Below are 27,505 nucleotides of genomic sequence, written 5' to 3' on the forward strand. Positions count from 1 at the left end.
TCAGGACAGAATAATGCTGAATAGAGGTAAATTATATAGAGATAAAAATCTTTCTAGATTTGTCTTTCTTCCAATGCATGTTCCCCACACAAGCTTATAAGAGACCATTCTATCCTACCCAAGCTGCAGTATATAACACTGGTGAGAAATGGCAGTGGGCACCACATCCTTTACCTCTAATGACCATGTCACATACATTCGAGTTAGAGGAGCACATTGTTTCCATATTGCGTGCCGTTGTTCCCGTATAATCTGAATAGGATGCACTTCAAGTGATTGAAAAACCAAAAACTACGCAGCAGTGACTTACTTTGATGATGACTGCACGCTAAGCTCAAGTTATTGTACATTGTTAAGAACAATGTCACCTGAGCCCATCAAAAATAATTGTTGAGTGCTATAGAAAAAGGGCTGAATCCAGACATCTATTCTGTCGTCAAGAAACATAACATGAAAACGTTACCTCCTAAAAAAAATCAAAAATGATTCAAATGGCTTAAAAATCTAATTTAAAGAAAGCAATCTAAAAGTTAGTGCTATAAAGAAAATCAACCATCTATTCATTTTATCACTAAAGCCCCAAGTTGAACAATTGAATAACACCGTGCTTAGACATAAGAAGATTGATTGCTGCTTTTCTTTCCAAAGGCTAACACCCTTAATAGGAATAAATTCGACCAGTATGGGAATGTTTTGAATGACGAATTAGTTGCCCTGACTGCATCTGTAATGGGCCTTAATGTAACATGTGCAATATAGGCGTAGAAGTTGGAGGGATGTCTGCCTTGACTGGGGTTCTTTCAGCAGTCTCTCTTTGCCCTCTTTTCAACAACAAACACCTCTTAAAAAAATACTTATCTGAAATATCAAGACCCTGCTCCTCAAAAACAGAGTAAGCAAGACTATAGTGAAAAAAGGCTTGTGGTACGCTGCATTGTGACAAGCTAAAGGTGGCTGATCCTGGCCATCAATCTGTGATCCAAATAGATTAAGCAAGAGCGCTGCTGGTACGACACTCTCTCTTTCTCTTGCACACACACACACACACATACACCCACACACATGGACAACCATGTGAGGAAACCAGCCAGAACAGCAGCGGAGGAGTATGTGGATGACAGATGCTGGGAGCTGACATGGTGGGCTTACTGTATTACTGTATTACTGTATAGGGGGGACATTAACAGATCGGGCTCTCTGTCGTGGACATGTAATTCACACACACACACACACACACACACACACACACACACACACACACACACACACACACACACACACACACACACACACACACACACACACACACACACACACCCAGAGGAGGATTCATTATGAAGTCCCGAGCTGTCCGACTTCCCTTGAGTCCCCTCTGGCAGATGGTTAAGTCTGGTGGTTAGACTTTTTTATTCATGTGTTAACTTTTCTGTCATTGTCCAACTGTGCCTCTGCAGTCCAGCTAGTTCTCCTAAAACCATAACCTCCACGGACTTCCAGTAAGACAGCACACTGTCCACTTGGAGAGGTGTCTTAGATATATTGAGCACACAAGTGATGATATCTCAAAGCCAATAAAATAACCAAATATAGACCAATACATTTTCCCCTTTTTATTTGTATTTACGGCAGCAAGCAAGTGAGTGTTTGTGACCAGCCTGGGACTGAAGCAGCGGGTTGGTACTGCCTGTTGTCCCTGGGGAAACTCTATGTCGACCCATGAGAACAACAACACGCATCTAAATACAGCTGGTTTGATGTTCAAAGCCCCTAGCCGGCATTTAGTATACAACCTGATGGCAAAAAGATAACATTTTAGTTTTAAAAACCATTGTTGCATTATTATATTGAATCAGACTAAAACCATGTATAACCTCTTTTTCTCACAAATAACTGTGATAATTAAAGTCTCCAATATCTCCCCTGCATTAGCACTGCAGTGATCATTGCACCACCGTGTATGAGAGGTAGACTGAAACACATGCATCAGAGCTTCTAGGCAAAATAAACAGGACAGACATACTACAATGTGAAAAACGTAAAGTTGTGGTTAACTACAGCAATATAATACAGTGATTTAATAGAAAAGAAGACCCTATCTTTTCTTAAAGGATTTATTCTGTATCTTTTCGTCTCTCTGTAGTTTAAACTAGTTTATCTGAAGTGATCTGATTTTTATATATAGTATTAGCACGATGCAGTTACCCCCTCTCTAGCCAGAATCTCCCACCTCCAGGTCTCTAGCTTTCTATTTATAGACGCTGGGTTTCTCTACCTCCATAATGCTGACCTCAGATCAGCCCAGAGAGCCGTCGCATTTTCCCCTACCCAACCCCAACCCTGCCCTGCCAGCTCACCAATCTGGCTTGAGATTAATCTGCCAGCCTTCACTTTACGGCATGGATAAAAACCGTGTCTCTCTCTCTCTAACCACGGGATGAGCCATGGAGGGCCCTGCCTGCGTTGTGATGGCGAGGAGAACCACGTGAGCAAGACCCCAGTGGGTTGAGGTAGGGGGAGGGGTAGGACATGTGACCAGACCAGCCATGATAAAGAGGCATGCGCTAACATGACGGCAAACGCATACAGTTGTTAAGCTTTTTTTATTTATTTTTTTATCATAAGCCTCTTTCATGTTACAAGTTATGAGCGTGTACAAAGCTGTGCTAAAAACGCAGCGATACATATTGTGCATCCATGGTCCCACTAATGCACACACACTTTCTGTCCTGTGCAGGCAGCAATGGTGTGATGGGGAGGAGCAGTCTGTGTGGATGAATGAGCATCAGGGTGGACAGGAGCCAAAAGGCTGCAGGCCCGGACACAAACCGAGGACCAGAGGATGCTGTATATGTCACACAGTGTTGGCAGTGTGTGTGTGTGTGTGTGTGCGTGTGTGTGTACGGTGTGTGTGTGTGTGTGTGTGTGTGTGTGTGTGTGTGTGTGTGTGTGTGTGCGCGTGCGTGCGTGTGTGTGTGTGTGTGTGTGTGTGTATGTGTGTGCAGCAATTGGTAAATAGAGCATCATGATAACCTTCATGTGGAAAGCTTGACATTGAACATGGTCTGAATAGAATTCAATTGTGTATGTACGCAGCAGAGTTTCAGAGTCAATATTCTGCTCTAGCATTCTGCTCTAGCTCTAGCATATTCTGCTGTTCACTCTTGCAGAAAAACTTACTGTGGGTAATTCGTTTTTGATTTTATTTGTATTCATACACTCCTTAGTAAGAGACACAGGGGACAAACTCATTTGTGGGTTTTGTATTATGAAAACACATATTAAAGCAAAAACTTCTGACAGAACACAATACTTTTCTTATAAATGAAAAATGCAATTTTCATAAACAATAAAGGACACCCTTGCTCAAGCCATTACACTCAAGGGTTTAGTTCCTACAGCCTGACTATGAACACTGTAGCTTATGGTGGCTATTAATGTAAGCTAATGTTAGCAACTTCAAACTGATGCTATGTTACTGAAATAATGGGTAAACATAGTTACTATATTATTATTATTTTACTTGCTCCTATTACACTACATTTTACAATGTCACGGGTAAACATGAGATTGCTTATAAAGCACTCCCATTTGCGGCAACAGAGGTGGCTTTAAAACATGAATAACCAGCCAAAAAAACATGTCTACAACTGCCCAAAAACAAAGCTGCAAAAAGCACTGTATTCACTCACTAACTACCAATGGCACTTAAAAGCACCATTCGGGCAGACGTTTTAATCAATCAGCCCTTTGAAATTTGTTTTTCACACAGATGAATGTGAGAAACACTGGAGGGCTCTCCTAAAACCCAATTCATCCTCCGCCTCTCAACACCCGACTCCACACACCTGCAGCGGCTCCATGTGCCCTCCCTGTCCACACCACTCTTCCTAATGAGTTTCATGTTGGGACATTATTAAACTGTGCCTGCAAGGGGATCCAGATATTGAACCGAAAAGGGACCATCAGGCTGCCACTGCCCCGTTGCTTTTGTAAATACACATCTGGTGACCAATGGCTGGTAAGAAAATCGAAGGAAAGCAAAAAGAAATCCCATCAGAAAAATCCCTCCTTTTACCTGCACATACACTTACTCAATGATAATCCTTACAACTGCAGTAAGAGCGACTTAACATTCATTGTGTTGTCTTTGAACCTGACCTGCATGGACAAAGAACACATCATCTTAAGGATGCATTTTCAACGGTTACAGGCCAGAAATAAACCCAGCCTTCAATTAAAGTAATCTTAAAATGATCATAGTTGCGTCCCTAAATGTCCTCAACAATGTGCCCCAGTTTCCTCCTTTTGCTGGTAAAAAGGTGAGTGCCGCTCAAATGAAACTCTCCCAAAGCGACAGTGTCATCTTCTGTTCACATCTAGGCACGCACAGATTTGGAATGTAAGACTAATTCAACTTGTCAACTAGCCTGGAGATACTGCAATGACTGTGCAGTATCTGTGTTGACTAATGTTGTATGCAGGGAGCTTTGGACGACCATCAGCAATAGTTGTGCCAGTCATAAGGAGCAAAAACACTTGCAGTTCAGGTCACTCCTCCATTTTATTTTACTAGAGCCAATTGACGTCAGCAAGAAAACTGATTTTGATGCTTTGACTCTCAGTGTTGGAAACACAGCAGTCGTTGGATTTGGAATTAAAGACAAGTCTGCCAAACAAAAAAACTAAAGTATAACTTTACACGTCACATCTTTTTATTTTCATACAGAATTGATTTCTACCAGCGCATGGGAATGTAAACATAAGACGTAATGGAATAAAAAATAAATAAGGTCAGTGAATCCAACTGCCAGCTGGGCATATTAACTATCCACTAATGTTATCCTTCCTGCGTAACTAGTAATAAAACAACAGAGGTGTCGACCCTAGATGTGTCAGGGGGGCTCATATTGCATATTCTCTGCCAGTATACATCACACTCCTACTCATTCTCACCCGTTTTCCCTTCCAGGAATCTGTGTACATTATAACGCGCCGCTGTTATGTGACCTGAATTCTATGTTGCTCAGGGATCTCTCCCGACAGCAGGGATGACCAATGTTTACATCGCCATACCTTGAGATCTAGGCCAGGAGGTGTGCTCTCAAAAGAATCATATTAATATCTAGTAAATCTCCCACAGTGAGCACAGAGAAATAGCCAAGCAGGTGGCGCTTCATGCAAAATCCCCTCAGACTGGGTTTTAATGTCAAACCGTCTATTTACTTTCAATCTGCGTTAGTAGACTTTGTGTATATGTGCTAAGAGCCAGAGTGATTCCATAGCTTGTAGCTATTGCTAAGAGGGAGGGTAAGGATTATCAGCAGCTGTACAAGCCCCAGGATTGGCTGACAGCTTCTGTTGTCATGGCTCTCATCCCTGCAGATGGCCATGGTTACCGTAGCAATGGCAGCGGGCTCAGCATCACAGTGGGGAATATGCTAACAGTACCGGGAGCATCGCTACATCGTCACTCCTCTATAACCTGGTCAGACACGGGGATGTATGGAGTGTGAATGCTGCCCTCAGAGAAATAAAGCAAGGGTGGTTGTGATTTTTTTTAAGGTCCAATAAGCACAAAAAGACAAGAAAAATCTATATACACAGGAATGTGCACAAAATACAAACAAAACCAATGTTCCTGGCTTTTGTTTGCATGTTTTCTTCGGCGGAGGAGATCAGGACAGCAGGTATAAGCTGCCTCTCTCGCCCCAGAAGGACGATCCCATCTGTCGGCCAACCTCCCCGGGACTTTCACATGCACATACAACTGGCACTCTCTGCAGCGCAGGAGGGACACCAATATATACGTACGCATTCAAATTACGCAGTAAGTAAAACAGTAAAATCATGTGAAAGCTTTTTTTGCAAGCAACGAATGCTCATATACCTGAAACTATACTGTTAAACCACAATGTCACACTGTGGCATCCAAATGAGTCTAAAACTTGAGTGCTTACCAAATGTACATAAATACACCTTCCTAAAAATTAAAACAACTTAGTGGTGGCTAACTATGTTCAAAGTCAAAGAAGTGCTCACCCTCTTACAGCTTGAATACTTTTTAAGTGCAAGATCAGAGTAACCTACCTGATAATTAAATCCTTTACTGTAGTCCACTGAGAGCATGGTGCCTGCTAACTCCCCTTGTGCTTACGGCAATGGTAAGATGAGAGGCTATAAGGCTCAGGGCCCTGAGCCCCACTCTGGACTCAGCGTGAGTGTCGGTCACTGTGTGTGGGAGTCAACAGAAGAATACAAAGATACAGTAGGCTCCTTTTGTAGGGTCAGTAGAACCCTCTCCTCTCCTAGGTCGCTCTTCCCATGCTGGAATACGGCAGCAAGCTCCCTCTGAAAAGCCCCCACGAACAAAACGTAAACACAAGAGCAGGGGGGAACTCAGCTCAGCACAGCTCCGACTCTGCCTCTCCCTCTGCCCTCCAAAGGCTTTCATCCAGGGGTAGCTTCAATGTTTTCTGACAAGCGTCCATCCACCAATCCCCCCGGAGAGATTAGCGCTCTGACATCAGCGGGGCTGTGCCGTTTGTTGCACAGTTCTGCTTTGCTGAGCCTCTGACCGAGCCCTGCTGTGACTCTGTTACCTAAGAGGAGCCTTAGGTCGCGGGGTGTCAAACAACAACACCATCCTTTAATGAGGGGCTTCACACGGAGCCCCGCGCACCTTACTGCTTCACATGCACTCTGCACTACACGCCTCAGGAAGAAGAAGAAGAAGTGAGCAGGGTTGGCATTGCAGTCCTACTGTATACGGCATCTTTGGGTGCATGTGTGTGTGTGTGTGTGTGTGTGTGTGTGTGTGTGTGTGTGTGCATGTGTGTGTGTGTGTGTGTGTGTGTGTGTGTGTGTGTGTGTGTGTGTGTGTGTGTGTGTGTGTGTGTGTGTGTGTGTGTGTGTGTGTGTGTGTGTGTGTGTGTGTGTGTGACGTGCCCAAGAAATGTTTCAGTTGTTGATTCTACTGCTGAGAAAGAACCTGGACATACAGCAGAAGGTGAACAATCCATACTCGATCACCGCAGGCTTACCTCATGGGAAAATAAGTTACGCACTATCGCTTTAAAGTCACTTGTAATATTCACAGGTAAGGCGAGACAGCCAAGTCATATTCTATATGCCTCTCTCCTCATCTTACCATCTGTCTCTCACATCCTCCATCTCCATCTCCCTCTACCTTTCTCCATGACAGCGCTATAATTAACCATGGAAAAGGGAACACAGCCGGTCCAAGCTCCTGGCTGCAGGTGGGTGGGTGGTAGGGGGAAGCTTCCTGCCTGCCCCCTTGCCAGTTTTGCACAGTTGGATCACCAAATCAAACAGAGATTTCGCGCTGATCCAGGAACAGCACGCTCAAAAGAACAAGCCACAAGGCCACTCCAGCAGACTTCCTCCGTCTGTTCTGGTTGATCTCTCCTCCTCCAGCTAGGCCAATCACACACAGCCCTCCTAACTGGTCGGCCCTGGCACACCGCCTGCTGTTATGTCAGGGCTGCTAATTAGGACCATGCCAGTCAAAGCCAAAGTGAGGTCAAGGTCAGATCAAGAAGTAGTTGACACCGGGGTTCAAGACCAGCAAAGAGAAGGTTGATCCCTGTAACATTTCACTATTTCACTATACAACAAATCCTATACCAGCAATGGAAATACACAGCCAGGAGTTCATTGTAATCATGCACAGGTGCAATCAAGGTTTCAGTCAACTGTTAAATCATAAGGCTTCAGCGCTCAAAGTATTGGAGCGGCAGAAATGTTTGGACGAATCCAAATATGCATGGTGCCAACTCAAACAAGTCCAAGTGAAACCAGGGACAAGAGGTGAACAATTAGTTTTTGGGGTTAAATTGGGCTATATAAATAAAAGTTGACTTGACTTCAATCAAAAACAGTCAAAACTGGCGGTGAAGGCCACTCTGACAAAACAGAGATCTCAGGTTGCAAGATTAAAGGAGAAGTTCAAACGGTTGGGGAATGTATTTTTCAAGTAGTTGAGAGTTAAATGAAAAGGTTGATAATGTCTTAAGCCGGAGTAAGCGGCTCTTTATTGTTGTTAAAGCTTTGAGCATAGACTGGAAACAGGAGCGAACAGCTAGTCAAGCTTTATCCAAAGGTAATAAAAATCCAAGTTGCATAAACAGCAAGATGTAGTATTAAAAAGCTTACATTTGGTGCACAGACATGAGAGTGGTATTGATCTGATCAACTAACTCAAGCAAGGAAGTGAATTGTCCCCAAAAAAGTGAACTGTTCCTTTAAGATAATTGAAAACGGTTTGTTTTTAAAATAATGTCTTCAAATAACTACTGCAATACCTTTTTATGTATCTTTGAGCACATATCATAAATTTGATTTATCTTCAACTAAAGCAATAAGGATGGCTAATATCCCTTCGTCCTCACAATATGAACGAATGTAAAAGTCAACAACATTTGGCCACTGGCACACAATTTGTGCCCAGCCTTGGCCTCAGTCTGGCTCACAGCCCCCAGTTGCATAAGCAATATTTTGTCCTGACAACTGAAATGCATGCGTCAAAACCCCTCTCTCTCCTTGGCTCGCTTATTCTCATATCCTGTGAGGTCTTTCACTTCATTCCCATTATCATCTATGATTATTTGTTTACCCAGCGTGTCCTCAGAAGGCGGGGGCTGCCAGTGACGCGTGTGACAATTGTGATCTAAACACACAGGACATCTGCTAAACAAGCTGGCTAATTGAAGATCTAAGCAGACTACAGATGTGCGATATTACTGTAGATTATAGATGACAGAAAAACAAGGATTAACAGCTAAATGGGATCCCACTTTTGCCATCGGGAAAATAGTACAGCCACCTGAACTCCGCCTAATCTTTAGGCTAATCGAATTCATACTGTGCAGTGGAGTGAATAAAGTACTAAAGTGGACACAAGTATTTCCAAATTATGCTTAGGTACAATACTTGTTCTAGCACTTGTAAGAACTCTTTACAGACTGCTTTAATGCAATCACACTCAGTCATTTCTTTTGACCTACCTTTTATCATTCTCCCCTTGCCCTTTTATGCAACTTTTTTTTATTGCTTTTCCTATTGATTTTCAGACTGTATCCCTGTGTTTTGAAAGTGCCTTTAACAAGTGCACTAAATTGAATTGATGTTGTTGCTTCCAAGCAAATCAATATGGCCTTTTTATTTTCTTTTTTTTTGTTAGCAGGCCAGATAAAGAGAAAGAGGAATGTAATGTAGTATGTACTCACCACATCTTTACTCTCTTGGGAGCTCTGTTCCTGCAAGTCAAAAGGACAACAGTGAGACATGTGGACATTACTGTAACACTCCAGATGCACTGTTAGGGACATTCCTTCACAGGTAGTAAACTCAACATGGGAGCTATGGCTTTATCAATGATGCCTTCATGTAAACTGCTTCCTGCTGTAAATCAAATCCTCCTACCCTCATGTTTGACCTTGGGAACCTGGTAACATGGTAAAAAGGGGGTACAATATAGGACAGTTTTTTTCTGGTCCTGTTGTCACATATGTGAAGGGTACCCCGAGATTTTCACCACACCAACACCTCACATACCCATATACACATCCCAGTGCAACCATGACAACGCACTTGTTTGCTGTGTAGGTGGAGAAGGGACAAGGGAAGCTGCGTTGACTTACAACAACCGCAAAAAAGCTTCCACACTGCATTGATACTGCAGGGGGGGGGGGGGGGGGCAACAGCCATCCAACATCCACATCAGCCCCCATCACTGTGAACTCAGGAAAGACTCATTCCTGGTGTACATCACGTCCCCAAATAGAGAACAACACAAACAGGAAGGTATTGATTTGCCTCCGGATGAAATCGTTGAATTTGAAACTATGAGCTTACAAAAGCGATGTACATCATCTCTCTCCTCTGGCATTAACAAGGCAGCTGACATTTTTTTTCTTTCTTCTTCTTCTTTCCCCTTTCCTCCTCGGCACACACAGTCTCACCTGAATGCTAATGAGGTCCACCGCAGGAGTAAGGAGCTCTGCCTTTCAGGTGTCTGAATTTGTGAGACATGCTTCTTTAAAATCCTGACATTATAGGTTCAAAGGGCTTCTGTACTGTCCTGGATGGGGCAGGTATATTTTGACTTGTTTGGGCTCCACCAACAACGTGATCCCACACTTATTATTGCTTCTCTCAAGTGGTTGTTGGATGGGTGTTCCATATAGCGGACAAATAGGATAATACCAAATACAAATAGGTCAAATGGGTTATGAATTAGAATCCAGTGAAGACTCTCAAAACAAAGATGGAAAGACACAGAGTTTTCCCTGTGCCCCTATGTCTGTATGCAGTAGCCCTAATGTACACCTAAAGCAACAGCTGAAAAGCAGGTGTCATATAGAGAAGAAGCCTATATACAAAACAACCTGTTTCGATGTTTTTGGCTGACATATTAAGGAGCCTTCCCATGGAAGCAGTGTGGTAAGCTTAATGAATATCTGTGGTTGCTGTGTGATATTGTACAGTGCATCACAAACGCCTTCTATAAAAATGTCCTCAACTATGAAACGCCAATTGATGGTGCGCAGCAGCCAATTTTTTTTTTGTCACGCTATCCAGGCCAAACACAACCAGAACAGTAGTCAAAATATTGTTCATTTTCTAAACAATTACTCAGGCTTTGAATATGAATCATCCACTGATGAGACTACTTTCATCCCAACAATTGTGCCTGCCTCATTCTAAAGAGAAATTGCATTCTGTAGGCGGCAGTCCATTCAGCTTTGTCTAAGATCCAGCTATACAGTATGAAAAACATCAACATAAAGACAACACTAGCGTGTGTATTTGGGTTTTACCGTCGGTAAGAGCGGCTCCATTTGAGCTCCTTGATCCGTGATGTCCATCTTTTCTTCTGCTTGGGCTTCACAATAGGCAAGTTGTGATGCGCCTCTCCGCTTCTGTCAAACGCTGGTTTTGAAGACGAGCTTATGGATTTGGGTGACTCCGTTTCTACCCTATTTGTTTGCCTCACTTTTTCTCCCCCTTGTTATACCGGCTGGCTGGGGTTTTCTCTCTCGAATGGAGGTGGCACAGACACAGTATTCCCGTCCTGCCCTACATAATTTACGCATGGAGGAGGGAGGTAGCGCTTCTAGTTACACACGCGTTCGGCTGCTTTGAACGCGGCGACGGTGATGAGGACACAAGGGAGACACGGAGACGCACACGTTTTAATTTAATTTGTGTGGGCTAATCCTCCATAAGCATAGGCTACATCTACAGCCACACATACATATGAATAAAGCCTATATAGTCGAATGAGTGTGGCTCATATGCAAATGAATGCTAATTATTTAGGCAATAGGCTATTACTCGTCTGTGAATTTACAGCGACTTGGCAACTGATCCATCAATTTAAACACCACTCATAGGCTATAGAATCTCCTATTTTACATTATTTCGGTCAGATACCTCTTGACAGGGAAATCCAGTTTAATGGCAGCAGCAACAACACGTTGGTGCTGCAATACCTGTTTAAATGTATGCAGCGTGACTTGTAGCAACGCATGTTGGAAACACAGCATCATTATGATCACGGTCTGTAGCCTGGGCTAGCCTACTAGACATCTGTAGGCCCTATTATAAAAATAGATTGCATGGTCCTGCATGTTGTATCAAATGTGCATGGCGACTAGGCTATACCTGTAGTATTAACACCGGCCATACCATCGGTGTGTTATGGCTGCAGCACTCGATGGTGCACCGGCATCAGCATCCCACATTACACAAGGATGCTGCTAGGTTTATTTTCTTTGTCTAAACACTGGCGCGCCCTTCTGGTGAAACGTACGAAGCGTCGATTAGACTGTAGCATTGGATGGAAAATCATTACAAATTGATTCACTCACAGTGGAATTTGTGTCATCTCAATTCACTGTTGTAGGCTAATAGCCTACTAGCCTACATGAAAAACAGTAGGCCTACAACAACAAAACAAGTTGCTGCCATTTTATTTTTTTAAAGTTACTAGTTGAATGTGTTTGATAATGAAATGTCATTATTGGTGAGTCAAGACAGGCAAAGACAATTTCAGTGATTTGGTCAGTAGTAGCCTAGTCTTTTGTTCATGGATCTGCGAAGGAATGGAAATAAGCCTTCACAATGGAAATAAGTCTTCGGGCTTTTTTGTGTTATCCCTGGCTATTTATGTATTTTAATGTATGACACAGTGCTGTTCATATTTTATATCAAATAAAATCAATCAATCAAGGATAACGTGCGCATTATAAGCACTTTAAGTTTAAGGTTACTTTTTTATTCACACCCGTTGGTAGATCCGTTATTCATCACCAATTTACAAAACAACTGTACCATAAACAGCACAAATTAAAACATGCTCAAACATGATTAAAAAAAGGTATCCTACTCAGTGTGTGTGTGTGTGTGTGTGTGTGTGTGTGTGTGTGAGAGAGAGAGAGAGAGAGATAGAGAGAGAGATAGAGAGAGAGCTAGAGAGAGAGAGACAGAGAGAGACAGAGAGAAATCAAGTATAAGACAATAATTAGGAAAATAATAATCACTCGTAATTAATAAGATAAATGTATAATCTCTGGAATAAAACCAGGATTGAAGCAGTTATACACCCCATATAAAATAGTCCTATTAAATAGCCAATCACAGTTTTGTGACTAGCACACATCTAGTTGAAATTCCTAATGTGGGATTGTTGTGCACAGCCCAAAACAACACGGTTTAAAAGGGAATTTCACTGGTGCAACCTCCTCCGGTCCATTCGCCATCCACCTGGCACCAACACCTGACCCACGAAGGAGCCAGCCCAGGATGTCATTTGTCGATCCGGATCCGCCCAAGCGTGCGTCAGGCGTCACGGCACCGACAAGATGGCCGGGGGAACGGGACGAAAGTGAGGGAGGAAACAAAAACAACTGGCTGAGCGACCCTCCGCCTGCAGCGGAAAAACCTGCAGCGCTGCCTGAGACGAGCTGGTGCAAAGGAATACAAGAAAGAAAGAAAAAGACGCTCCATTGTGGGTTTGTTGGAGACGCGGTGACATTTTCGGGCATGCAGACACACCACCGTGCACCGGGCCAGCAAGCGGCGGACACAGCGTTTGTCAGGTCGGCTTGCTATGCTCGCGAGCTAACCATGCTAGCTAACTGACAACACCAAGTGACAGCCGGGTACATTTTCTTTTTTCAGAATAAATAGTTGCTGCTGCTTTGAGTGAAAATTAGTCGCAGCAGTCTAACTCCCCTTCCCTGAGTGGGGAATCCCGAATTTAACCTGCTACTTGTTAGCCAGCTGGATAGCAAAGTAACATTGCGGTGTTCTTGTGTGTGCAGCAATAGCATTAGCACACCCCTGTTAGCTTGCTCAGCTGTTTTGGGTGACTTGGGTTCTTGTTCCGACACGGGAATAGCTTCTGTGGAAGGCTTCTTTTTTGTCTGTGGAAGGACATTTTTTTCTCTTTGTAAAAGTACCCAAAAGGCGGTTTTCGTCGGGCCCTATGTGACCGGGCGTCCTGGAGGTTAGCTAACATTAACGGGACTGGAACATAAGTCAAGCCGAGGAGGAGAAGCGCAGACCCGCTCCCCATCACCATGGCTCACTCTCCCATTCAGGGTCACCTGCCGGGCATGCAGGTAAGAACGATGTCTTTTGAATTAGAAGCTGAGGTCGGTGCTGGAACAAAATGTACACTCTTTCACTCTCTGCTGTTGGTTTGTGCACCGCGCACTCACACACCCACCCAACAGTGATTCGGGTCATTTTAAAATCACTGTAAAATATGATAATTTTATAATAGACCGTGACGCAACCAAGTGTTGCACATTAATGCTGCAGAATGAATTAACCCGTTCAGATCTCCCGTCCATTCCAATGGAGAGTTGTACATAACTTTACCAGGATGCTTGGAGAAGCAGATAATTTGAGAGGTTGCAATAATATTCTACCAGTACCCCCAAAAGTGACATTGTGTGGACCATAAACAAGTTTCACTGCTGTGTTGTAAAGAAAAGACACTTTATTTATTGATATTGAACTCTTTATTAATTTAACTTTTTTTTTTTCTCTCAAGAAACTTGATTTTTGGACTATTTGGTGGTCTCTCCAGTTAAGCTCTTCCTCAATTCCAGTTGATGTAAAAAATACACAGGCTATATTAAAGTATTGTATCTGTATTTTTGTAATGCGTTAGTGCTGTAAGGGTAGAAATCCACCATTTATATTACTTTTTGTGTGTATCATAATTGGATCCTGAACGGGTCAAAATAAATGATGTCAGACAGACGTGTAGCTAATGTCATCGAAAGACTCCAGACAACAAAATCAGAAAGTTCATTTACATCTTTCCGTGGTTGCAAAAGAAACACATTGTGTTTTAAAAAAAAAAAATCAGATTATTTAAGACCTGACTTGAAAGCAATCCCCCCTGCGCACAAAGCAACTATTATGCACAAATGAGCCTTGTTCTTGCCTCTGCTGCTATCTTTAGGATTTTTCGCCCATGGGGGATAATTGTGTTGGGGAGATAACTGCTGCTAATGTAAACTGCCTTCCTTGCTGCCAGTTTGTGTCCCTCCTCTGCAGGCTTGTTAGCAGTTTCCTCAGGTGTTCAAGTAAATTCATGCAGTTACAGTATCCTGCAGGGAGGATGCACCAGAGGCTGACACTTGGGTGTCTGGCACCAAGTGCTCTAGTCCATTTAAAACATAATAACTCATTTTAAGTAGTGAAGAAAGGCGAGTGAAGAGTCAGATTGTTCCCTGTAACGATGGGTCTCTGATTAAACTGCTGCAGGAGACGGAGAGCGAGTGCATTTAAAGTTTTAACCTTATCTGTTGAATTCTCTCAAAATATTTAATCTGATTTTAAAAGGTGGGGTCAGTGATTCTGGAGAATCCTTTTTGCCAAATCCCTTTTTAATAAAATCAGTGAATATCTGCTACTTGTCCTTACTGTGTGTTTGCTGAAAAAAATCTTGTGTTAACATACAGCCTATGCTCTGTAAATTGGTATGTAAACAAAGGGGGCCCACCATAGCTAGCAACGTGCCCATTTATAGAGCCTAGGCTGTGTATTAGGACTGGATTTTTTTTCATTGCACACACACAGTACATACATACAGGTATCTTATTGTGGGCAGATTTTCCCAGATTTTGACTAAAAGGCAGTGTTTTTGACAGCTGGCATGTTCTATAATTGCTGATCTACCATCTTTAAGACTGACTGAATCTACTAAAATAAGTTGTAAATATGACTGAAAAAAGTCAGCATTTGACCTCCAGTCCCCAGTTCTCGTTTGAACCCTTACTACTGCAAAGAGTGCCTTGTTGTTAATGAAATGCTACTCATCACTTTAATCGTGTTTTCATCTACTTGGCACCATGCTTTCCATTAGGGTTAGGGAATGGCTAGTTTACTTTGTTCAATAAATCTCTTCTCATGGCACACAGAGAGAAGGGATCATTCCCCTTTCCTGCATGGGGCCGCCCTTTCATGTATTGATTTGGGTAGCCTTCTTGAATTGGGCATGTTGACCTCTCCAGGTCGTAGAAGAAAGTTGTTTTGGTCAGCGCCTGCTCTTGTGTTTCCCTCACAGCAGCGTCTAAAGAGTGAAGTCGCTCTAATTCATTTACTGTGGCATTCAAATAGTTTTTTTTTTTTTTTTTTTCAGTCACTGCTCCGATACACATTCTACAGTTTGCCACCCCAGATTAATTGGAAATACATCTCGTCATAGAATCCACTGGACATATTTTCAGCTTTCTTCAATAAACACTTCACAGATACAACTAGTGATTGATCCAAATTCAACCAGAATTTTCAAAAATATTCTTTTTCATTTTCTCCGCTTGGAAGATTCCCTGCTTCTATCCCGTCCTAGTAATGCTTATTAAATATATTGGGGGTTTTGGATTGTTGGTCTGAGACACAGTTTTCAAACATTTCATTGTCTAATTGATTATTGGAAGGAATAACAATCAAACATAAAACATAAAAAAGGGTATTGAAAGGACTCAAATTTAAATTCATTGTGTGGCCCACATGTTTTCCAATTGTTGCACTGTTCTCCCTTTCATTCTCCCCTGTGTCTTTCAACACAAGGCGCGTTGCAGTGAGTGAATCAATGTATCCTGTAAGAATGACACCCTGCTGGTGTTGGTCTATTTACTCCCCCCCCCCCCCAGAATACCAAAGCGGACCCGGAGGAGCTCTTCACCAAGCTGGAGCGCATCGGCAAGGGCTCGTTTGGCGAGGTGTTCAAAGGCATCGACAACCGCACGCAGAAAGTGGTGGCCATCAAGACCATAGACCTGGAGGAGGCGGAGGACGAGATCGAGGACATCCAGCAGGAGATCACCGTGCTCAGCCAGTGTGACAGCCCCTTTGTCACCAAGTACTACGGCTCATACCTCAAGGTGCGCTTTGTCACACACGCACACACACGCACGCACGCACGCACGCACGCACGCACGCACGCACGCACGCACGCACGCACGCACGCACGCACGCACGCACGCACGCACGCACACACACACACACACACACACACACACACACACACACACACACACACACACACTGATATACTAACACAGGTCCAATTTATTATAGGCAATAGAATTTCATTTAGTAGTTCAGTATTTTTGCATCTGATTTCCACATAAGTGAGCAAAGATAGGATGAGACCGAAAAAAAACTTCTCTCCATCTACCCACTGTTTTTCCCCTGAATAATCCCAAATTAAAAAGGGATTATCCTCAGGCGACTTCTGAAACCCACAAAGCCCCTTAGGTGTCATTGTGACATTTTTTTTAGGAACAAACTTAAAGGTGGGAGTCAGCGATTCTGGAGAATGCTTGTTGTCAAAATCCCTTTTTGTCAAAATCGGTTAATATCTCCTCAAGTTACCGCTATCTGTTTATACTGTTTGTGCCCTGAAAAGAAATCTGATGTCAATACGAAGCCTAGGCTCTGTAAACACTACAGGCATGTTGCTAGCTACTGTGGACCCCCTTTGTTTACATACCAATTTATTGTGCCTATGCTGTGTATTAACACTGAATTATTTTTCATCATACGGACAGGTAGCAAATTGTGAAGAAATATTCCCTTATTTTGATTAAATATGATTTTGAGAACAAACATTCTTGAGAAACGCTGACCCCACCTTTTACTCTTGCCACCTAGCAATAAGCCAGTAACAACCTTCATTAACCAGCTGTGGATGTTTGTCCACAAATGCATCACTGTACTTCATGGCCCCCTTCAGCACATCACTGGAAACTGACTACCTTCTCTTTGACTTTCTCCTCTGTTCACAGGACACAAAGTTATGGATCATTATGGAGTATTTAGGTGGTGGCTCGGCATTAGATTTGGTGAGTGACTCCTGCTTCATCTTCTTTTGTTGCTCTGAGCTCCGAGCTATCTTCCTGATCCCCCAAAAAGACGATGAAATATCGTAATATGTGTAAGGACTTTCTACTAATTCCACAATACAATGAAAATAAATCCAGCCATAGAAATCTAATAGAGGGATGCAGAGAAATCTGTTTTAATACAATACACAGTTATTCAGTATTATTTGTTTTAGCTAGAATAAGGATTTTTAGATCTTTAGATTTTGTGATATTCATTGTTGACTGAAATAATAAATTCCGCAAACATTTATTGGGCTTTGCTGTTGATGTAGCACATCTGCTCATTGTCCCTGACAACAACATTTCATAAAACTGAATTTTTTTACTTTTACATTAGCGACAGCACTATGTTGTGTTGCAACAGTTCTATCATGTTACGGCTGGGAAACCATATATTGGGGAAAAACCAAACAGTTCTGCGTAAAATCAAACATTCAGTACCTCCATATAAACAGAGTAGAATTACCTTAATTTCATAACCACATTTTGTGACTCCTCACCTGTGAGATTCGCAGTCAAATTGGGCTCGACAATTCTCACCCCTTGAAAACACAGTACATTTCTAGGGACTATTTTCTTCTGCGGCTCACTGTATTTGTCTTGTTTTTCCTTTGTAAAGATGGAGCCCGGATCGCTGGACGAGACCCAGATCGCCACCATCCTGAGAGAGATCCTCAAGGGTCTGGAGTACCTGCACTCTGAGAAGAAGATCCACCGGGACATCAAAGGTAAGAATGCTGCTCATCTGACTTAATGGCATCAGCAAGCGCACGCAAGTATCACATAGCCCGTTAATGGTATTGACGTCCGCTTACGGCTCCGTTCATTATATAGGTAAGTGTTTCATGTGGGAGTTAAGACAAACGACTGTGGTGGTTCAGCTAAAAGGTTTTTCTTCTCAATTCCCCCTTTCCTGTCTGCCCACCCCTCTCCTCCACAGCTGCCAACGTGCTGCTGTCCGAACAAGGAGAGGTGAAGCTGGCTGATTTTGGCGTGGCGGGGCAGCTCACCGACACGCAGATCAAGCGCAACACCTTTGTGGGCACGCCCTTCTGGATGGCCCCCGAGGTCATCAAACAGTCGGCCTATGACTCCAAGGTAGGGCCAAGTGTCGCATTTATTCTTCTGTACACTCTCTGGTCTATTTACAGTAAATCTCTTTAAGAACAGCACTTTAAAACAGTAAGTTTGTGCCCCACTAGAATGTTTTGGTGGCACTGTAGTGTTTCTCTGCATACTGCCTTTGACCAAATAGATTGGGACATCCTATATCTTTTTCTGTCATACTAAATTGCAGGGAAGAATACTGTTCAGTGTTCATAGATAGGCTGGCCCTGCAAGTGGTAATGGTCCCCTTGAGAGTCTCCCTAATAGTGATACCCATTACCTTTCTTGTATTCTATATTTTGCTAGTATTCATCCAGCTAATGAGGGGCTGTTTAGTCTCCAGATGTGCCTTGAATGCACTTGGCATCATTTTACCCTGCAGATGAGGTATTGAGCTGTGCGTGCCATAGCCAACTCCCACAGCAGTTCCAAGCCAAGTAGCTTTCACCTTTTTAAAGACACATTCCAGTGCTTTGGCCAACTGGAAGGGAGTGTAGAAGGCTGAGATGCCTCAGCACTTTCTTTGAGCTCTCAATACACAGGCGCATCTTTCTATCACTGCTCTGACAGTCACTCTCTCTGAAACTGGAAACTGAGCTGTCCACCAATTGTTTTTTTTGTTTAAAACCTGTAATAAAGAAATGTTAATGTGAAATGTGTGAAAAGTTGTTTAATGTGCAGAAACGTTGTCAAACATGTACAGCTATATTAAGAGTGAAAATTGGCTCATCTGTGAAGGTTCCCTGTAGAGATTTAGACCTCTAGTGGCATGATACACATTCCTACTAATGGCTTAGTACTGTGCCACTCATCTACAGGTGGTGCTACTGCGCCAAGAAACATGGCAATACACCAGCAAGGGCAGAGAAGCAGTAGAATGCTTGGTTTTTTTCTCCTCTAGTTTTTGGCTGCGTTCCTTCACTTACGCAGTTACTTTGAGCACACCTTTTTGGCTACTGTACCCACTTCTGGTGGAAGGTCAAGGATTTCTACAAAGGGGTTGTGCTGAGATTCATTACGCTGCACTTTGCACTAAGAATTACAATTTAGAGCACTAAAAGGATACATTTAGATGAAGTTCCACAAAGCTAAGGGAGGTCATGAAGTAACAAGAGGAATGGAGCCACAACATGATAAAAGTGTGCAAATGAAGACAACTAGCTCTGTTGGTTGGTTTGCTTTAAGTTGTCAGCGTGTCTCTGTGCTCCTTCCAGGCTGATATCTGGTCTCTGGGCATCACAGCCATCGAGCTGGCCAAAGGGGAGCCGCCCCACTCGGAGCTCCATCCCATGAAGGTGTTATTCCTCATCCCAAAGAACAACCCGCCCACGCTGGAGGGCAACTACAGCAAACCGCTCAAGGAGTTTATCGAGGCCTGTCTCAACAAAGAACCAAGTTTTGTAAGTCGTTTTTTATACGTATGAAAGACCATGTTTTTATCCATACAGACAACTCGGACTCCACACTTCCACCTGCTCACTACTTCGTCTTGATTTCCCACAGAGGCCGACCGCCAAAGAGCTGCTGAAGCACAAGCTGATCGTTCGCCACGCCAAAAAGACCTCCTACCTGACGGAGCTGGTGGACAAGTACAAGAGGTGGAAGGCAGAGCAGTCCAGAACCACAACAGAGTCCAGTTCCGATGAGGAGGACTCGTAAGTCTGATAAGTCTCCCTTCATTTATTGATGTTTGCTTTTAGATTTACTGCATGCTATTATGCCCCAAAAGTACTAAAGTCAATTCGATACAAACACGTTCTGCCGGGGGGGGGGGGGGAGATACACATCCTCTTTGCTGCTTTCCTCCCACATTGTTTATGAGCCTTAAAGCCCTTTAACATGCATGACTTTATTACCCTTCCCCCCGCTAAATGTTCAAATACCGTTGTTGTATGCGTGCAATCAGAGAGGCGGATGGCCAGGCGTCGGGCGGGAATGACTTCGGCAGTGACGACTGGATCTTTACCATCCGAGAGAAAGACCCCAAGAAGCTGCAGAACGGGGAGGGACAGTCGGGAACAGACCAGGTCAGACATCTCCGCCTAGAGTCTTATTTAGGCTCTCATTTCCTCTCCCAAATCTAACATTAACAGTCGCCCAAAGCCATCTTTGTTTCCATTTTTGAGAGAACAAATTTGCAACAACGTGCATGGTAATTATGGGTTGATGTTTTTTTTGGGAGATATTCATGCAGAGCTGATTTACTAAGATCCCCCCCTTAAGGTGAAGATGCACTTCTTTAATTTCCTCCCACACATCTCACATATCTCTCTTCTATTCTTCCACAGACAAAAGACATTCCAAAGAGGCCTTATTCACAGAGCCTGACCACAGTCATCTCTCCTGCATTAGCTGAGGTAAGAAGCTCCATCTGGATAACCAACATTAGAGGCTGGCCACAGATCTCACATAGCTATGACTAGGCCTAACATCTGACCTGTCACTTTCTTATCTGTCGGGTTCTTGTCTTATCTCCCCAGCTGAAGGCCAGACAGGAGCAGGTGAATGGGAACCCCATGGTCCTAGATGAGCTGAGGGAGGCCATCCTGCTGGCTGAGGAGGCCTTCCCCGGCATCTCCGACTCCCTGGTGGCTCACATGGTCCACAGGCTCCAGAGGTAACATCTGACACTCATTTGTATGCAATCACGGTATCTATTTTTTGATAGATAGATAGATAGATAGATAGATAGATAGATAGATAGATAGATATACAACATGTGACAGTAATCCTTCATCTTTGTTTTCCTTTCTTTGCAGTTTCTCCACAAGCAGGACGTCCTCCTCCTCCTCCCCATAGTGATGTGCCCTCTCTGCCCCAGCCCAGTTCTCCCAGGCCCCTCGCCACCACCCCTAATACTACAGCCTGGTCAGAGGGGTAAAAGCCAGAGTCATTCAATACCAGCTGACCATGGTGGACCTCTGGTGTGTGTGTGTGTGGGGGGGGGGGGGGCTGAAGTTAAAAAAAAATGACTGAACATAGACAATCTGGAGAGCTTCCTTCAGCCACTTATTTGAGGAGATGTTTGGGGGTGTGTGGAGGGGCAGCCAAATCCCTTGAAATCGGCTGTGATGTCACAGGACTTAAAGTGGGAGCGACCCACATAAAAATACAGCAACAGCCAAGTCAGACTCTGGGGGGGGATTCGTGTTCGTGACAATGCTCTAGCCTCTCACACCGGCGGAATTTTTTTTTGCTTGACGAGGAGCCGAAAATCTTTTCCCCGAATCCGAGACAAGACTTTAATCCCCCTCTTAATGCAGGCGTGATATCCCCAGAACCTCTGAAAAAGCATGCTTGATGAACCTGCAGGGATATTATCTAAGTGTGCAAGCTGTGGGTGTGTGTGTCTTTGTCTGTGTCTTTGTGTGTGTCTGTGAGCGGGTTTGTGTGTGTGTGCTCTGGCGTATGTAAGACTCCCTGTTAAGGCAAATTGCAGCATTCTTAATGAAACCTCAGGTAAAGTGCTTTAAGTGGACTTGGAGGCAGCAGCAGGAGGGGATGTGGGGTGAGGGGGTCGCCATGCTGTACATGATTATGAGTTGTCATTGCGGTAAATGAATCACTGTGTACAAGATGGTCATGCGCATTTTGTAGATATCGATGATGTTTAAAAAAAAAAGTAGATATTTAAAGATTTCAAAGGTTACTCCGAGAGACGGAACAGAAAATGCCTTGCCTTTTTTCAGATCCACACATCTATGTTCTGGCATTTCATCACATGTTCTAGTTTGTTTTCTTTTGCTCGCCGTGAGTCAAATTCAGTATCAGTGTTTTCTTTTCTAAGTGACTAGAGTTCCAATCTTCCATTTCAATCATCATCGGACTAACTATGATACTAAGCTTACTTTGTTTGAGGCAGAAGCTTTTCCTTTTGTTTTTCCTTATCAGGGAGGGAGGGGAAAGCTCCTACCTTTTTGCTTATGTTTAGAGAATTTAATTCAGTTTTGAAATGGTGTAGGACAAAAATGAAGGTAGATATGGCTCTTAAAGTAAGAATAACGATATTGAGTGGAGCCAAGGACAATTACAAAGGGGGAACCAGTGTTTGTCGCTGGATGCTGATATCACGTGAAGTATTATTTGTTTCATTGGCTTGTGATTTATCCTTAACATTAATTACTTTAAAGCTTAAGTGGAGGAGTAACCGTAGAGAACCATCGCAGGGTATCGCATCATGACGTTAGCCCGCAGCCAAACTAAAGCGTACAACAGGACCAGCCAAGCTACAGAAAATCAATGCCATCCTTATGTCAACTTCGCTCTGGATATTTCTGTTCTCACTTCAACACCACGCTAGCAGTGCCATGTCCTTTTTACGCTTTCACCAGACATTTGTAGTAGCCTATGATTTGCACATTGTTTGTTGTTTTTAAGTTTCGGATCAGTTTTTGCACTTTGAAAGAGTGTCGAGTATTTAAAGAAACCTGTAAGAGGGGGAAAAAATGAAAAAAGTTGCTAATAGCCATGTTTTACTATATATGTTTACTTAAGAGTTCCAGAATTTACTACTGTGCTAATGCAGCAATAATGTTGAGGAGTTGCATCAAGATGCACTTGTCAACACAGGGATAGAAAGAAATTAAGAAATATCTGATATTTTTATAACTGCAGAGTTAAGTATGGAATGCTATATGGATATGGGCGCCTGCTCTGGCACACAAAAAAAAATCTATACCTTACAGGAAAACATATGCTACGGAAATAACTACAACATGTGTACATTTGGTCTCCTCTATAGCTGACAGTTTATAGTACTGTATATAATCTTTGCTTGTGTCATTTGAGAAATCCCAAGTTAAATGTAAGCTCCTTGTAAGCTTTCAAAGTGACATGAGAAATAAAGATCTAATGCTAACTGAAAACCTTGTGTTTGAGGATGTCTCATTTTCTGGATTTCAATGTGATATTTCATTAAAGAACAATCAACAAAGAAGCCTAAGATTTTGTAGAAAGCCTTAAACAAATGTACTCATGTGACATAGTATCTATAAAGGAAAGAAAAGCCTTTTAAACATGTGTATACATTATCAAAAGTATTTTCTTCTTCTATATTGGATTGTTGAGAGGAGCCTGGTACTTAATAATTTCATTGCCAATGACTGCTGCTGTAATTATTTTGCTTATGACAATAAACCATTATAAATGGTATACATAATAATTATTAGATTATTATTCCTGGTGCATTTATGTGTAAGAATTTGATGTATGTGCAGTATGTTTGAGTGAGTTGTTTCTAACACTTGGTTGTAACTTTTTTCCCAAAATGTAACAATTACTCATTAGGCTATACATTATGGAGCAAGCAAAATATTCTTCTCCTACTAGTTTAGTAATTGTATTACATGAAAGCATTCTGTCAATAGTTCTAATGTAATTCTAGGCTCAAAGTGGAATACACAAACTTTGGTGCCACACTACAAAACATATTTTGCTCGCTCCATAATTAATAACTGACCCAAAATGTGATAAGTTGTTGGGCGCAGCATTTTGTTACATAATCGACCAGGAGTTATTACATTTTGGGTAAAAGCCTCTATACCATTTACCCATCATAAACAACCCAGTAGTGTTTTTACAAAAATAACCTAGCACTTTTTACTGTGTATGTATTTATTTTAATAACACTTGGGGTCGTTGTTTAGTGGTGGGGTTTTCCTAGGAATGACGCAGGATTTAATTTATGATCACACCTGGCAGCGTTTACCTGATTGCGTCACGTGAGGTGAATGAGCACGTGAGGTTAGTTGATAAATATCCGGGGTTTCCAGTTGCCTTGAAAGGGTTTGTGCAAACGGGAGAACGGCCCAGTACTTATTGGTATTTCATTGCTTTTTTTGTTTTTCTACACCGTTCGAAATGTAATTTGCACAATGCGCAGTTTTTCTGGCACTTTTGGTTTCGTTCATGCCATGTCTTTCATGATATCTACTCATCGTCCAGTGTTAATACACAGGGCCCCCTTTGTTTACATACCAGTCTAAAGAGCCTGTATTACTACCACCAGCATCAATTTTTATTTAAATATGTTTGAATTTAACCATTTCCTACTCTTCTTTCCCACATGGTAATGTCAGGTAAGTTTGTCTTATGTGATGGCGTGGACGATACTGACGTCTTGCGCACATGTGGTGGAAGCGCACGTGGTGGAAATGTTTGTTCACCAGTAGCGCCATTGATTAAACGATAACTCACTTAGTGGTTTAAATGAATAGATCAGCGTATTAAATATATGGTAAACGAGGTTATATTATCGTTCATAATGTATATTTTATAATGTATATTTTTAATATAATTGTGTCTCTTTCTGCTTTTAGCTTCAGTGCCCCTGACTCCTGGAACAACTTACAGCAACAAAGGAATACCTTCATATCCTTTAACCAATTCAGACATATTATCTTTAATCTGCCAAATTCTACCTGTAACTGTTTTTATTATGCTATATTGTACTTTAACTCAATTCCTTTTAATTGCAGCCATTCTACATCACTGTCTAAATGTTTTAAAAATTATTTATCAGTTTATTGTGATGTATTTGCATTGTGTATGTATTGTTTTTTGCTTTGCATTTGTGTGACTCGACATTGCAAATAAGGGGTCACCCATCAATTGATGTTTGATTATGCATTTGAATTTATTTAGAGAATTATTTATTTAAAGAATGATTGATGAACTAACTGGATTTCTTTTTATCTTGTGTTTCTACTAGGGTTATCAACCTAATCCCAATGCTCCATCATTCACCATGTTGAATAAATACAAAGCAAGAAAGGATTTGAGCCGTCTATGCGTCCTGTCTCAGCCATGCCGTTTTCAAGTTAAGGCACAAATCATAAAACATAACCCGGATAACTTAACAACCACCAAGGGGGAAGTAACAGGTGTGTTGAATCACTGAAATTAAGAGGCAAGGGTTGCATTGTTTATTTTTATTAATTAATTTTACTTATTCGTTTTATTCCCAAGTCTCTTTATTAGATAATAACTCACTCAATTTTCCCACAACTTTTTCTATTTTTTTCTTCTTTCCCCCCTTCCCTCTTGACAGAATATTGTGCCCCAGCTTTAAAAAGGTTTTCAAAGGACATTGGGCCAGCTGGACTCGAACATGCCGTGGACTTGATTTCAGGTGAGGAGACAACTGAGATCTACTTGGTAGTACTAAAAAAAGCAAGATGTTTCTGTGCAGTAGACGGTGCTAAAGTAATCATTCATTGAACTAACTGAATGAGTACAATCACTAGCTGTTCATTTCTCCTGTTGCTCAAGCTCAGCATTGATTGACACATGAATGAGCAGATGTTTTACTGTCTTTTCTCAGGTGTTCCTGCAGATTGAGGGCGTGATTGTGTGGCTGTGTTCGAAGCGGCCTACTAACGTCCTACTCGTACTAAAAGCACCAGTGTGAATCCCCCACAGTGCAACTGTCGTGTAAGTGTCATTTATGAATGTTACGATTTGAATTGAGTGACTGTTAAATAAGGTGTCCTTTGATTTCCTTCCTTGCAGCCTGCAGTCCGGTTTTCTCCCACCCGTCGTCCTCTCTTCAGAACCGGCACTCAGGATTTTACTATTTAAAGGTGCAATGAGGAACTTTTAAATATTGATATTCTGGCTTGTTGTTGTTCCGTGTTTTTTGTGCAGTTATTTCTGTCATTGTGCGCCAATTCATTCACTTTCTCAAATGTTCCCTCTGCTCTCCATTATTAACACATGGCAATAGATCTCACTGCTACTTCAGCTTTATTAACCTGAGGTGTGTGTGTGTGTGTGTGTGTGTGTGTCTCTATCTCCCCCCCCCCCCGCCCCTGTAGGTCTAAGGCAGGACTAAGCCAGCACGTCAACTTCCAGGAAGATGAAGACTATGGCCTCCTGCCCCCCACCCCCTCCTTCCTTTATCTCCTACACTTTGTTGATATTTTATAATTCTGTCATCATATAACACACACAAAATGATTTTGAGGCACTTGGAACCAAACATAAGAAGATAATATATTTGTGAATTAAGTTGTGGGCCCTGCTGCTGCAAAAATTACGTCATATGCCACTGTATGTTGTATGGTGTCCACTAGTATGGTGAGCCGAAAGTATAAAGCGAGGGAAATCTAGAGATAACACGGTAAAAAATCAACGCGATAAAACGTAGTGTTGTAGTGTTAACAGTGTCGGGTTTCGCCGTGAGACATGACCCATTGTCAATGATCTACTGATGAGATAGGCCTAGCATGTGATGCTTACTGCTACCTCATTAAAATCAATCACTATGCTTGCAAAGTAACTCATCAATTGACTGTAGGAGCCATATTCATTTATTCAGCTATGTTCATGTGTTGTGCTCCATACCGCTAGGGGGCTGTATTGTATCGTGTGTGGCAGAGGTTACGTGGGGTCATTTAACCCGAGGAAACGGAGAAACAGGTGTTGTTGATTGGGAAGCGAACAGTTCTTTGACTGTGCCCTTTGTGTGATAGCGATCCGCAATTCGTTTTGTTATTTGTGTTAAGTGTATTATGAGTTAACTTTATTGCCGGTGATTGGATTTATGAAGGAAAATAAATCTGCCGTATTGTTGTCAAACTTAACTCCCGTTTGTTACTGAGCGTACGACTAAACAATCCACATTAACAACCAACTAGTGGCTTCCAACAGGGCTTAGCCGCTACAATAGATAATCGATAATGTGTCAAGTTTCCTATCAGTAGTAGGAATTGTTCAGTTGGCCTTGCAACACATATTAAGATATCAAGGAGACTCGTGGAGACGTGACTGCATGGTATGAACTCCGTTCCTTTAATGGCCTCCCGCCACCCGTTGCCTAGGTTACATGTATACCGAACGTTCCAACGTATTACCTCTAATACTACATCCCCCTTTCTGACTTAAGGATGCTGTCTTAGAAAATGCATAACAAAACAATAAAACTCCTGTTCATAAAACATTAATTATTTCTTTCACTCCTCTTGAGA

General features: G+C 42.4%; 2 protein-coding genes and 1 long non-coding RNA gene across 4 annotated transcripts in view; 2 read left to right on the top strand and 1 right to left on the bottom strand.

Annotated features, from left to right (window-relative positions):
• LOC307270058 (sodium-driven chloride bicarbonate exchanger-like) overlaps positions 1-10,886 on the bottom strand; it is a gene marked incomplete at both ends in the record, with an annotated part of 32,225 nt that extends 21,339 nt beyond the window's left edge. For both annotated transcript variants that reach the window (XM_080053193.1, XM_080053192.1), the window contains 2 exons: positions 9,246-9,275; positions 10,839-10,886. In XM_080053193.1, coding sequence (XP_079909319.1) covers positions 9,246-9,275; positions 10,839-10,886 — 78 coding nt within the window. The remainder of the gene's footprint in view (positions 1-9,245; positions 9,276-10,838) is intronic.
• A 1,993-nt stretch (positions 10,887-12,879) lies between these two features.
• Positions 12,880-23,392, top strand: stk24b (serine/threonine kinase 24b). Its single transcript, XM_080053095.1, has 11 exons — positions 12,880-13,646; positions 16,197-16,427; positions 17,334-17,390; positions 18,052-18,160; positions 18,373-18,530; positions 19,754-19,939; positions 20,043-20,194; positions 20,446-20,566; positions 20,828-20,896; positions 21,020-21,156; positions 21,299-23,392. Exons 1-11 carry the CDS (start codon positions 13,605-13,607, stop codon positions 21,336-21,338), a joined length of 1,302 nt encoding a protein of 433 aa, XP_079909221.1. The 5' UTR covers positions 12,880-13,604; the 3' UTR covers positions 21,339-23,392.
• Positions 23,393-25,588: 2,196 nt separating this feature from the next.
• LOC307269748 lies at positions 25,589-26,121 on the top strand. The gene is made up of 3 exons (XR_013845510.1): positions 25,589-25,668; positions 25,861-25,970; positions 26,049-26,121. It is a non-coding gene; the product is annotated as an uncharacterized lncRNA (long non-coding RNA).
• Positions 26,122-27,505: the final 1,384 nt, after the last annotated feature.

The sequence above is a fragment of the Ammodytes marinus genome, assembly GCF_949987685.1.
Source record: "Ammodytes marinus genome assembly, chromosome: 24".
NCBI classification, from domain to species: domain Eukaryota; kingdom Metazoa; phylum Chordata; class Actinopteri; order Uranoscopiformes; family Ammodytidae; genus Ammodytes; species Ammodytes marinus.